Source organism: Narcine bancroftii, chromosome 5 (assembly GCF_036971445.1).
Source record: "Narcine bancroftii isolate sNarBan1 chromosome 5, sNarBan1.hap1, whole genome shotgun sequence".
Classification (NCBI taxonomy): Eukaryota; Metazoa; Chordata; class Chondrichthyes; order Torpediniformes; family Narcinidae; genus Narcine; species Narcine bancroftii.
The window spans coordinates 69,164,870-69,177,170 of NC_091473.1; the positions used below are offsets into that span (position 1 = coordinate 69,164,870).

General features: G+C 41.9%; 1 protein-coding gene across 3 annotated transcripts in view; it reads left to right on the top strand.

The window, feature by feature from the left end:
• The window catches only part of vamp4 (vesicle-associated membrane protein 4), a 108,718-nt gene that overhangs the window by 44,383 nt on the left and 52,034 nt on the right, over positions 1-12,301 (top strand). For all 3 annotated transcript variants that reach the window (XR_011357611.1, XM_069937745.1, XM_069937744.1), the window contains exon 4: positions 1,485-1,535. Coding sequence is in view for 2 of the 3 variants with exons in the window: in XM_069937745.1 (XP_069793846.1) it covers positions 1,485-1,535 (51 nt within the window). In the remaining variant the exon portion in view is untranslated. The remainder of the gene's footprint in view (positions 1-1,484; positions 1,536-12,301) is intronic.

Sequence of the window (12,301 nt, forward strand, 5' to 3'; positions counted from 1 at the left end):
ATAGTTTATATAATATCTATGTTGTATTAGATCCTGATATATTTTTATTAGGGAATATGCAATCATTAATTGACTTGGGCTTTAATGATTATCAGATTTATTTTATCTATTTAGCCTTAGCGGTGGCCAAGAAATGTATAGCGCTTACTTGGAAAGACAGAAATATATTAACTTTAGATAGGTGGTATTTAGAGATGAAGTCTTGTTTAATTATAGAAAAGATATCTTTTTCAATTCAAGATAAGATGTCTTTTTATAAGCTGAAGTGGACTCCATTTGTTAAGTACATGGAATTAAGTTTGACTTAAATATGTTTTATGTGTGATATTTTAGATTTGATAACTTTTTTTTATTAGTATTTTTACTTGTTATTTTTTTTGCTTGTGAGTGTTTTTTGTTATATATAATATTATTAACTTCATTAATTCTTCACTCTTTATTTTGGGGAGAAGGAAGGGTGGGTTTTTTTTTATATATATAGATTTTTTTTAGTGACCATATATATGGGGGGTGGTTAGACTGATTTAAGTTAGGACATTAATGCTGTGTTGTAATAATTACTTTATTTTTATTTTTCTTTAAATATAATTTTTTGTTTTATTCATGTGATAAAATCTTTAAATAAAGTTTTAAAGAAAAAAGGATGTCATGAGGGATTGAATTCTTTTGTTAAAAGAAGAATCTGACCATGTTTAATGTTACTTAGAATGAAACTGAACTCAATCTACTCAAGGAATTCAACAGGTCAGACAGTATCAGTGGGCAAAAAAGAATGGCTGATGTTTCAAGCTGCAACTCGTTATCAGGTGCTACTTAACCAGCAGATTATGTTTGGCTTCAGATTCCATCATCTGCAATCTCGTGTGTGAAATTGCACCCTTAGTTGACCTTGTAAGAATATAGATCCACAGATAATAAATTGGCAGTCAACAAGGCCATGTAATTGGTTTAAAAACAGGCTCAGAGGAAAGTGGAAGAATGTTTGTGAGTAGGGTTGGAGAGGGTCTGGAACTCAGTACCAAATAGTGGTGGAAGCAGAAATTTAAAAAAGTGTCTGAATGATTCCTTGATAAACCATGCACTTTAAGTTTATGGACTATGAATTAGGGCATGGGATGAGATTTAAAGTCTTCTTTTATTGCTGGTATGGATAAGCTAAGCCAAATGCCCCTCTTCCTCCCCCCCCCCCCGCAGAAAAAATTTTCATGCTTGAATGCTTTTTCCCTGTCATCTTTTTCCCCCAATAATCTAAGTTAAACATTAAATTTATTTGGACTAATGCTTTAAATTTGCAAGTAAGCTAAATAAATTTGATGGTTTATACTGTCCTACACAATTCCATGAGTGGACTTGGCCTTTAGAGTTAACTTTGCTCAATCAGTAGCTTTGCATGATGAAGGCTGACTGAAGATAGTAAAAATAAGATTGGATATCTTAATATCTATTGTCTCATAACAATTCAGTATTTCTGATTCTCTTTACAGGAGAGGGCCTGCTGGACCTAAATTTGGACCAAAGAATGACAAGATCAAACAGTATGTGTTTTTAGACTAATTACCATGTGCTCAGTTCTGCTTTTTTAATTTGTGTAATCCTCAAAAAATCTTGCTGTAGTGCAAACTATACATATTCTAATTGTGGGTAATTAAAAATTAGTTAATGCCAAAAGCAAGTAGTACATAATTAGGCAGATCAAGAATGAAGACTTGGGGACATGTTATTTGTGGTGATATTCAAAGATGCCAGTTTTGTGGGATATTGCTTGAATGCGATGTGGAATAAGTACAATAAAATCCGTTATCCCGAATTCAGACAGAATCAGAATTTATTGTCACGAACATGTCACAAAATTCATTGTTTTGTAGCAGCATCACAGGTACAAACATTTACAGGGCCCCCTAATGTTTGGGACACACTTTTTTCCTTTATTTTCCCTGTGCTCCAAAGTTTAAAATTTGTAATCAAACAATTCACATGTAATTAAAGTGTACATTCCAGATTTTATTCAAGGTCATTTGTATACATTTTGGTTTGACCATATAGAAATTACAGCACATTTTATACATAGTCCCCTCATTTCAGAGCATCATAATGTTTGGGACATTTGACTTAACAGGTGCTTGTGAGTACGCGGGTATGTTTAATTGCTTCATTGGTGCAAGTATAAGAGAACTTGGCTTGGTTCTAAGCTTTGATCACCTTTGGGGTCTGTAGCCTTTTTTATCAATATAACTAGAGTTGTGCCAAGGAAACTCAAAGAAGCTAATATGAGGTTGGAAAACAAGAATACAACAATAAGAAACATCACCCAAACCTTTGGATTACCAAAATCATGAGTTTGGATCATTAAGAGGGTACTGGTAAGCTCAGTAATTGCAAAGAGACTGGTATTACAAGGAAGACATCCCCCTCCCCCATTGCTGATGAGAGAAGGATTCTCATCATAATGAGGGAAAATCCCCAAACGTAAGTCCACCAGATCAGAAACACTCTTCAGGAGGCAAGTGTGGATATGTCAATGACTACTACCTGCAGAAGACTTCATGAACAGAAATAGATGCTACATTACAAGATGCAAACCATGGCTAAGGTGGTATGTTTTGGATCTTGGGCAGTTCGTTTATACCTCCACACTTTACTCTTGCCATCACTCTGATACAGGTTAGGGTTGGTCTCATCTGTCCACAAGACCTTTTTCCAGAATTGGGCAGGCTTTTTAAAATAATTCTTGAAAAACTAATCTGGCAATCTTTCTGTGGCTAATTAGTGGTTTGCATCTTCCAGTGTGTCCTCCGTATTTCTATTCATGATATCTTTTGTGTTTTACTTGTCTTCTACCTTTTTCCCAATGGTAGTAGATTGAAAAGGGCATGGCCTGGGTGGTGGGGATCCTTGAGGATAGAGGCTGCTTTCTTAAGACTCTTTTAGGTGTCCTAGATGGAATGAAGATTGGTGCCTGTGATGTCACAGGGTAAATTACCGACTCTGGAGTTTTCTCTTGTTAAAACCATTGGCACCTCCATACCAGACAGTGATGCAACCAGCCAAAATGGTCCCCATGGTACACCTGTTAAATTTTTCGAGTCTTTGGATACATACCAAATCTCCTCAAACTCCACACAAAGTATTGCCACTGGTGAGCCTTTTTCAAGATTGCATTGACATGGAGACTTCAGGACAGATCCTTGGAGATATTGACACCCAGGAATTTGACACTCTCCACTGCTGACCCCTTGATGAAGACTGGTTCGTGTTCTCCTAATTTCCTCCTTAAATTCACAATCATCTCCTTGGTTTGCTAACTCAACTAATTGGTCTCACTGCCTCCTGTGATTCTACCGATAATCGAGAATTATGCCTTGCAACACAGTCATGGGTGTATAGTGGATAGAGCAGTAGGCTAAGCATACATCCTTGTGGTATGCCTGTGTTGAATGTCAGTGAGGAGGAAACATTTCCAATTAATACTGACTGGTCGTCCGATGAAGAAGTCAAGGATCCAGTTGCAGAAGAGGCTGCAGAAGCCCAGGGTTTGGAGCTTGTTGACCAGCACTGAGGGAATAAAGGTGTTGAAGGCTGAGCTGTAGTCGGTGAAGGCTGAGCTGTAGTCGATGAAGAGCTGCTGTATTATGAGTTGCTGTTTTCTAGGTGATCCATAGCTAAGTGGAGAGCCAGTGTTATTGCGTCTGCTCTGGAGCGATTGTGTCAATAGACAAATTGCAGTGGATCCAGTCCTTTAATGGTAGTTAGCATGAATTTAATTCTGGCCATAAACAACCTCTTTAAGTATTTCATCATAGTAGGAATTAGTGCTACTGGACAATAGTTGTTGTGGTAGCTCACTCTGGTTTTCTTGGGCTCCAATATGAATTATGCCCTTTTAAAGCAGGGAACCTCCGATTGCAGCAGTGAGAGATTGAAAATGTCCGTGAACATTCCAGCTAGTTGGTTGGCACAGAATTTCAGGACCTTGTCAGGTACACCATCAGGACCTGATGCCTTATGAGGGTTCACCCTCTTGAATTATGTTCTGATGTTGGCCTTCTCGGAGGCACCTTCAAGCAACAGGCAACAACATTGCAGAAAATAAATAGGTAAACATTATGGAAGTTTAAAATTGGCGCGCCTTGCCGTTAGTTCACCAATCATGCAACAAGTAGTCTCAAGCAACCGGAAAGTTCACTTATCCTGTATCTTCCAATCCTCAGAAGGGCTGGATATCAGGGGTTTTACTGTATATGTCATTTTGTTGCTTGTGCTGAGATTTAAAATGTACTATTTTGTCACAAAGTTTTATAAACAGTTTCTACTTGCTTGATGAATTTTTCTTGACCATCAAATACAGCAGTACAACATGAGAAATAATGGTTGAAGGCTGCCTTCCTGTTAATGGTTTTAACAATTTGTTTGCATTGACTTCTTTTTGTTGTGTTCTGAACAAATCTGTTAAAATTACAATCTCTGATCATTATGCCTGGAGCTCTTTGCCCTCTCACTATTTCCCATCACCTAACTTCAAAATTAAAATCAATATGCATACAGCTGATAAAAGATCTTTTATTTGAAACATCAGCTTGTTTACTCCCTTTTACACATCAGGACCCAGTCATGTCTGTGACTGTCACTCTTTATCTTCTGTAATCCTGTTGGATTCCTCCTAAAATATGGTGCTTAGGACTTCAAGTGAATCTCCATTAATTCATTGTATCAAACTTTGATGCGGCAGAATTCTCAGACTGTTGAATGTTTTCCTATTAATACTCCCAACATGCATTCAATTTTCCTATTTTAGTCATGACATAGTACAGTAGTGCATAGTTTTCAGTGAACCTGATGAGTTTCAAGGGAGAGGAGGAAGCAGAACCAGGTAAGTTTAAGGGGAATGTGGTACAAGGGTGCTGGTGAGTTTAAACCAGGGATCTGAGAATGGGAATCAACTTTAGGTCACCCAAATCCCAAACCATCAGTATTTATGAACGATTGAAAAGGAGACTTCTTTAAATTCATGATAACTGCCATTATTTTCTTTGTGGCTCTCTAAATGCCTTGCACTTTCCTTCAGATTTTTCCAAGCAGTTTTCCAACTTGGACGTTAGAATGACTGCCTTGTAAATAATGTCAAGGTTCACAATGACAGAATGAAATGTGGAACTGATTTAACTAAGTTGTTTATGTCCCAGCACAGAGTTTGGCCTCAGTTTAACAATCTGACTCCAAGCAACAGCTAGTGAAGTATGTGGAATTCTCAGATCAATTAGAGGTACTACTGAGGTCTGGCTTGCTGACATAATGAACTGTTAACTTGTTTAAAATTCTTTCATATTCTAGCATTTGCTTTTGAAATTGGAGTGTGCAAATTGGATACAACATTCTTTGCCTAAAACAAAGGTCAGGAATTTTTGTGTTTGTGCAAACTGATCACTCATTTTGTATTATTAAAATCAGCAATTTGGTAATGACAGGCTGGTGAGCACAAGTGAAAGACTGCACTAAGAGATTTAGAGTACAGCAGAATTTTTTTGGTAATACTGGAAAGATCCCACATTCAACTCAAATGTAAGAGTAAAATGTAGAAATATGATGTGCATATTTAGTTTTGTATACATGTGACAAAGAGCTTTCATTATTGGCTGACTGACACATTAATGGAACAAACTCTGGCTTTACTCCTGTAAACACTCAAAAAGACTTGCAAAAGCTGATCAACTGCTTCAAAAAACATATATGACAATCTGCAAAAGCAAAGCATTTCAGCATAAAACTAACTCCTAATGTGGCAAAGCAGATAAATGTACTTTTTAAACTTCAGTGTTAAATGTATGATTTTGACATTGAAACACAAACACATCAAGGTTTAAAGGTGGAAAGCAAAGGTTTGACATTACTTTGTTTCCCATCAGGTCTCATGCCCATCATTGTTGGTTTTCTCCCTTTCTGCTTCCATCATTTCCCACTCATTTCTGGACATTCCTATCTCTTGCTTAGCAGTGCATTTCCTCTTTCTTTTCTAACTCTACCTACTTTCCAATCGTTTCCTTATTCCTTCGATGATGTTGGTTTTGTTTTTTGTTACTGTTTGCACACTTCTCCATGTGCCAAATACAGTACAGTGCCCCTTGCTAAAGGGCACTGAGGTTACTTCTTTGTGAGCAGGACATTGTTAATCTTTCCTATGAACTATGCATGCTGAATAAGCAACTAGTTCTCGTGCATTTGAAATAAAGTTCTGATAAAGTAGAGGCGTCGGTGCCCTTTCTTGATTGGTGTGCCAACATCCATGTTGGGTCATTGGAGATGTTTATTCCTGAGCTAAATTCAGTTCTTAAAATTATACTTGCATACATTCCAAGAAGAAACTGGGAATTATGGACCTCTTTAAAATACAAAATGTTTAAACTTCAGAGAGTGAATTAAAATATTTTCAAATATTCAGTCCTCTGAAAAGAAATTTGCCAAAATATGACATTGTTCTTTATATTTCAATGCTGGTTGATCAATGGTTTTTAAACTTTCCTGCTTTGGTTATTTGCATCCATTTTCCTTTCTAGGTAATCCATACTAGGCAAGTAACTTACTAGGATTACTCTTCAATGAGCATCAAGATTTTGTATGGGAAAATCATTGCAGGTGATGCCCTGAGGTATCTGTGTTCCATATTTCTCTGAACTGAATTGAAAAGCACCTGGGAATAAGAAGCATGAAATCTCATTATGCTCATTCAATGAAACAGCATGAGGCACATTTCTTTCTTCTGTTCATTAAATAAGAATGTTATTTTTAAATGAGATTTTAATTCAGGAAGCAAATGTCAGAAAATGCATTAGAAAATAGCGGTACAGTTTGCTGGAGGAATCACCAAGTTAAGAATTTATGAAATGGGAACAAGAGTAATTCATATGCTGCCTTGGGTATTAGAACATACATAAGAACATAAGAACTAGGAGCAGGAGTAGGCCATCTGGCCTACCGAGCCTGCTCCGCCATTCAATAAGATCATGGCTGATCTGATCATTGACTCAACTCCACCTACTTGCCTTTTCTCCATATCCCTTAATTCCTTTTTTATGTAAAAATTTATCTAACTGAAACTTAAATATGTTTAATGAAGTAGCCTCAACCGCTTCCCTGGGTAGAGAATTCCATAGATTCACTACTCTCTGGGAGAAACAGTTTTTCCTCATCTCTGTCTTAAATCCACTCCCCTGAATCTTGAGGCTGTGTCCTCTAGTCCTGGTCTCATCTACCAGTGAAAACAATTTTCCTGCCTCTATCTTATCTAACCCTTTTATAATTTTATATGTTCCTATAAGATCTCCTCTCATTCTTCTGAATTCGAGACAATTTAGTCTCTCCTCGTAGGTCAACCCCCTCATCTCAAGGATCAACCTGGTGAACCTCCCCTGGACTGTCTCCACGGCCAATATATTCTTCAAGTATGGAGACCAGAACTGCACACACTACTCCAGATGGGGCCTCACCAGTACTTTGTATAGTTGCAGCATTACCTCCTTGCTCTTGAATTCAATTCCTCTAGCAATTAAAGCCAACATTCCATTTGCCGCCTTAATAACCTGTTGTACCTGCAACCCAACTTTTTGAGGCTGCAGGCTGCAGTTTTTCACCATTTAAATAATAATCTAGTCTCCTATTTTTCATGCCAAAATGGATGACCTTGCATTTACTAACTTTGTACTCATCTGCCAGACCTTTGCTTCACCCAACTTAACTATATCCTTCTGCAGTTTCTCCACATCCTCTGTACAATTTGCTTTTCCATTCAATTTAATATCATCTGCAAACTTGGCTGCTCTGCACTCTGTCCCCTCTTCCAAATCATCATTGTAAATGGTGAACAGCTGTGGTCCCAGCACCGACCCCTTCGGCACCCCACTTACCACTGCCTGCCAATAAGAAAAACACCTATTTATCCCGACTCTCTGCCTTCTATCAGTTAACTGATCCTCAGTCCATGCCAATATACTTCCCCGATTCCATTCATCTGTAGTTTATTGATAAGTCTCTTGTGCAGCACTTTATCAAACACCTTCTGGAAATCCAAATATACAACATCAACCTGTTCCCCTCTATCTACCACACCCATTATATACTCAAAGAACTCTAGCAAGTTTGTCAAACAAGACCTGCCCTTTCTGAATCCATGCTGCATCTGCCTAATAGAACCCCTTCATTCTAAATGTCTCGTTATTTCATCCTTAATGACAGCTTCAAGCTTTTTTCTGGTAACAGACATTAAGCTAACAGGCCGATAGTTATCCGTCTTTTGCCTACATCCCTTTTTAAAAAGTGGCATGACATTGGCTGTCTTCCAATCTGCTGGGACCTGCCCAGAATCCAGGGAATTTTAGTAAATGACTACCAACTCATCGACTATAATTCCCGCCATTTCCCTCAGTACCCTGGGGTGTATCCCATCTGGAACAGTGGATTTGTCTGCTTTCAGTCCCTTTAGTTTGCTCATCACTATCTCTTTTGTAGCAATTATTTTATTGAGGCCCTACGTCCCTTCGCATCCCTATCACCACTCTTTGTCATGCTGGATGTGTCTTCCACCATGAAGACTGACACAAAATATTTGTTCAATGCCTTGGCCATTTCCTCATTACTCAATATCAATCTCCCTCTCTCGTCTTCCAAGGGACCTATGTTGACTCTAGTCACCCTCTTCCATTTTATACATTTATAAAAATTTTTGATATCTGTTTTTATATTTTGTGCTAATTTACCTTCATAATCCTTCTTCCCTTTGCTTATTACCTTAGGTGCTTGCACTTCGACTGACTTTTCCAAGACCACATGTGCTGGCTTTAATCAATCAATCGTGAACACCTCCTCTTCCCCCCAACCCCCCCCCCCCCCCCCCCCCCGCCCCAAGTCCTACACAAAGGTAGACCCATTATGTTTTAGTACTCTAAACAGCCCTTTGTATGGCCACTGCAGTGGTGGCCGGTGTGCGCCCCTTCTAACAAAGACATGCTCATAGTTCTTTAATTGCCTGGGAATGGAGATCGGTGTTCGTCCATGTCAGGAGGTCGGGATGGGTGTAAGGTTATCCAGCCTTTCGCAGAGCTTGCTCAGGGCCGCTGTGGTGTCTGCTTCTTGTCCCTTCAGGAGAAGTAGGAACTTGCCAGGATCTGCCAGGGGGGTACTGTAGACCAGTTCGGCTGAAGAAGCTTGCAGGTCTTCTTTGGGTGCTATGCAGATCCTGAGTAGGATCAGGAAAGCTCATCCACCCAGTTTGGGCCTTTCAGCTTGGCCATAAGTGCTGATTTCAAGTGTCTATGGAAGAGGTCCACCAGCCATTTGATTGCAGGTGATAGGCTGTGGTGTGATGCAGCTGGGACCAACAAGCTGGCTACAGTGGCCCACAGGCTTGATGTGAACTAGGCCCCTCTGTTCGATGTGATGTGCGTTAGGATGCCGAAGTGTGCTATCCAAGTTGCAACTAGGACCTTGGCACACAACTCGGTGGTAGAGTCTGTGAAGGGAACTGTCTCTGGCCATCTGGTGAAATGGTCCACCATGGTGAGGAGGTACTGTGCTCCCTGTGATACCGGCAGTGGCCCTACAATGTGGATGTGGTCAAATCTGCAGGTTATGGGTTCAAACTGCTGTTGGGGGAGGTGGGAGAGGTGGTGGGGGGGCTTGAGTATGTCTCTGGACTTTGGCTATCTGACACTGAGTACATGTCCTCACCCAGTTGCTGACTGGTTTTTTGAGACTGTTCCACATGAACCAATTGGATATCCTATGGACTGTGGTTCAGATGGAGGGGTGAGCTAGGTCATGCACAGTCGAATACATGCCATCTCCAGGCTTCCAGGATGATGGGGCGGGAATGGCCTGTGGCTGTATTGCAAAGGAGCATCTGCTCACCTGGACCCAAGGGTACATCCTGCAGCTGCGGGCCTGAGACTGTGGCCCTGTTGCTGTGTGTCTCCTCGTCTCCTTGTTGCGCCTCTACTAGCTCGGAGAAGTTGATCCCCTGTGCCAATGCTTGGATGGTGGGTCTGGATAGAGGGTCCGCCACGATATTGTTTTACTGGAGATGTGCTGCATCACTGTCATGAACTCTGATATATACGAAAGTTGTCGCTGCTGCCGTGCTGAACGCAAAGGTTAGGGACTTGTGGTCAGTGAAGGCTGTCAACGGTCTGCCTTCCAGAAAGTATCTGAAGTGGCAGGTAGAGTGCTAACAGGTCTCTGTCGAAAGCACTGTATTTCAACTCAGGTGGTCTTAAATACCTACCAAATAAGGCCAAGGATTTCCAGTGTCTTTCCACGAGTTGTTCCGGTACTCTGCCGATTGCTGTGTTTGATGCGTCCACTGTGAGGATTGTCGGAACATCGGTCCTGGGGTGTACTCGCATGGCAACATTTTCCAGGGCCTTCTTCGTTTGGATGAAAGCTGCTTCTTCCTTCAGGTTCCAAATTATGTCTTTTTACCCGACATCAGGGCGAACAGTGGTCGTGTGATGCTGGCTACTGATGGGAGGAAGCAGTGGTAGAAGTTCACCGTGCCCACAAATTCCTGCAGCCCCTTGATTGTGTTAGGTCTGTTGAACTGTCGGATGGCTTCTGCCTTGTTCAGCAGAGGAGTCGCACCATCCTTTGAGATCCTATGGCCCAGGAAAGCAATGGACTCCCACCCAAACTGGCATTTGGCTAGGTTAATGGTCAGTCCAAACTTGGTCAGTTGGGTATACAGCTAGCGGAGGTGGGATAAATGCTCTGTATGGTTCCTGCTGGCTATCAGGATGTTGTTCGGGTATATGAATAGGAAATCAAAATCCTGGCCCACTGCATCCATTAGGCACTGAATAGTCTGTACTGCATTTTTTTTTACCCTGAAAGGCATCTGCAGAAACTCGAACAAGCCAAAGGGGGTGATCAAAATGGTTTTCTGGATGCCCTCTGGCTGCACAGGGATTTGATGGTAGCCACGTACCAGGTCGACCTTTGAGAAGATATGGGCTCCATATAGATTGGCTGCAAAGTCTTGGATGTGTGGTAGGGGGTAGCGGTCTGGCATGGTGGCTTCGTTCATTCATCTTGTAGTCCCCACACGACCACCAACCCCCGGCTGTCTTTGGCATCATGTGTAGCAGTGAGGCCCAGGGGCTGTCGGACCTGCGGACAAACCCGAGCTCTTCTATGTGCCTGAACTCCCCTTTGGCCAGGCGGACTTTGTCTGGGGGTAGTCTTCTATCTCTTGTGTGTAAGGGTGACCCTTGAGTGATGATGTGGTGCCGCACTCTGTGCTTCGGCATGGTTGAGGTGAACTACAGTTTCACTACTGATGGGAATTCAGCAAGGAGACAGCTATACTCATTGCTGGACAATGCAACTGAGTCAGGTTTGGTGCAGGTAGTCTGGCTCCCCCGAGAGGGAATGTTTGAAAGGTTTCAGCGTGGACCAGCCTCTGACTCTTCAGGTTGACCAGCAAACCATGGGCCCTAAGGAAGTCTGTCCCCAGGAGTGGTTTGTCCATCATGGCCAACATGAAGACCCATTTAAATGTGTTGGCGCCGAGTTGTAGTTGGACCTTGCATTTGCTGTAGGTCCATATGGAGCTGTTGTTTGCGGCTCTCAAGGTGAGTCCATGCTGTCTGGTCCTTATCTCTAGTGCAGTGGGTGGCATGACATTGATTTCTGCCCCCGTGTCCATGAGGAAATGGCGCCCAGGCCTTTTGTCCCATACGTGCAGTAGGCTGGCATCAGTGGCAGCTGGCCCTGGTGTTTCCCTAAAACGTGTAGGGTGGTCAGCAGTGGCGGGCTTCTGTACCCCATCTCTGATGGTAGAAGCACCGTGGGTCCTCTCTGTCTGCAGTCTTCCGTCGGGCTTGCTGATGTTCCTGTGTCGCACTGGGCTTAGCTGGCTGTGGGGTCCTTGTTCTGGGCAGCTGCCTGACGGCAACTTCATTCTCCCTCCTAGTTTTCCAGAGGATGTCTGCTCTGGCTGCTACTTTCTGGGGGTCGCTGAAGTCTGCGTCTGCCAGCATCAGCTGGATATCATCGGGCAGTTGCTCGAGGAATGCCAGTTCGAACATGAGATTGGGCTTTTGTCCCTCTGCCAGTGCTAGCTTTTCGTCCATTAAAGCTGACGGGGTCCTGTCGCTCAGACTGTGTAGACTGGCTCCTCTTTTGTGTCTGGAGAGTCCGAAGGTGCTGAGTAGCAGTGCTTTCAGCGCTGCATATTTGCCTTCCTCTGGTGGATCATAGATGAAACTAGCTACCCAGGCAGCAATTTCTTGGTCCAAGGAGCTCACCATGTGGAAGTACT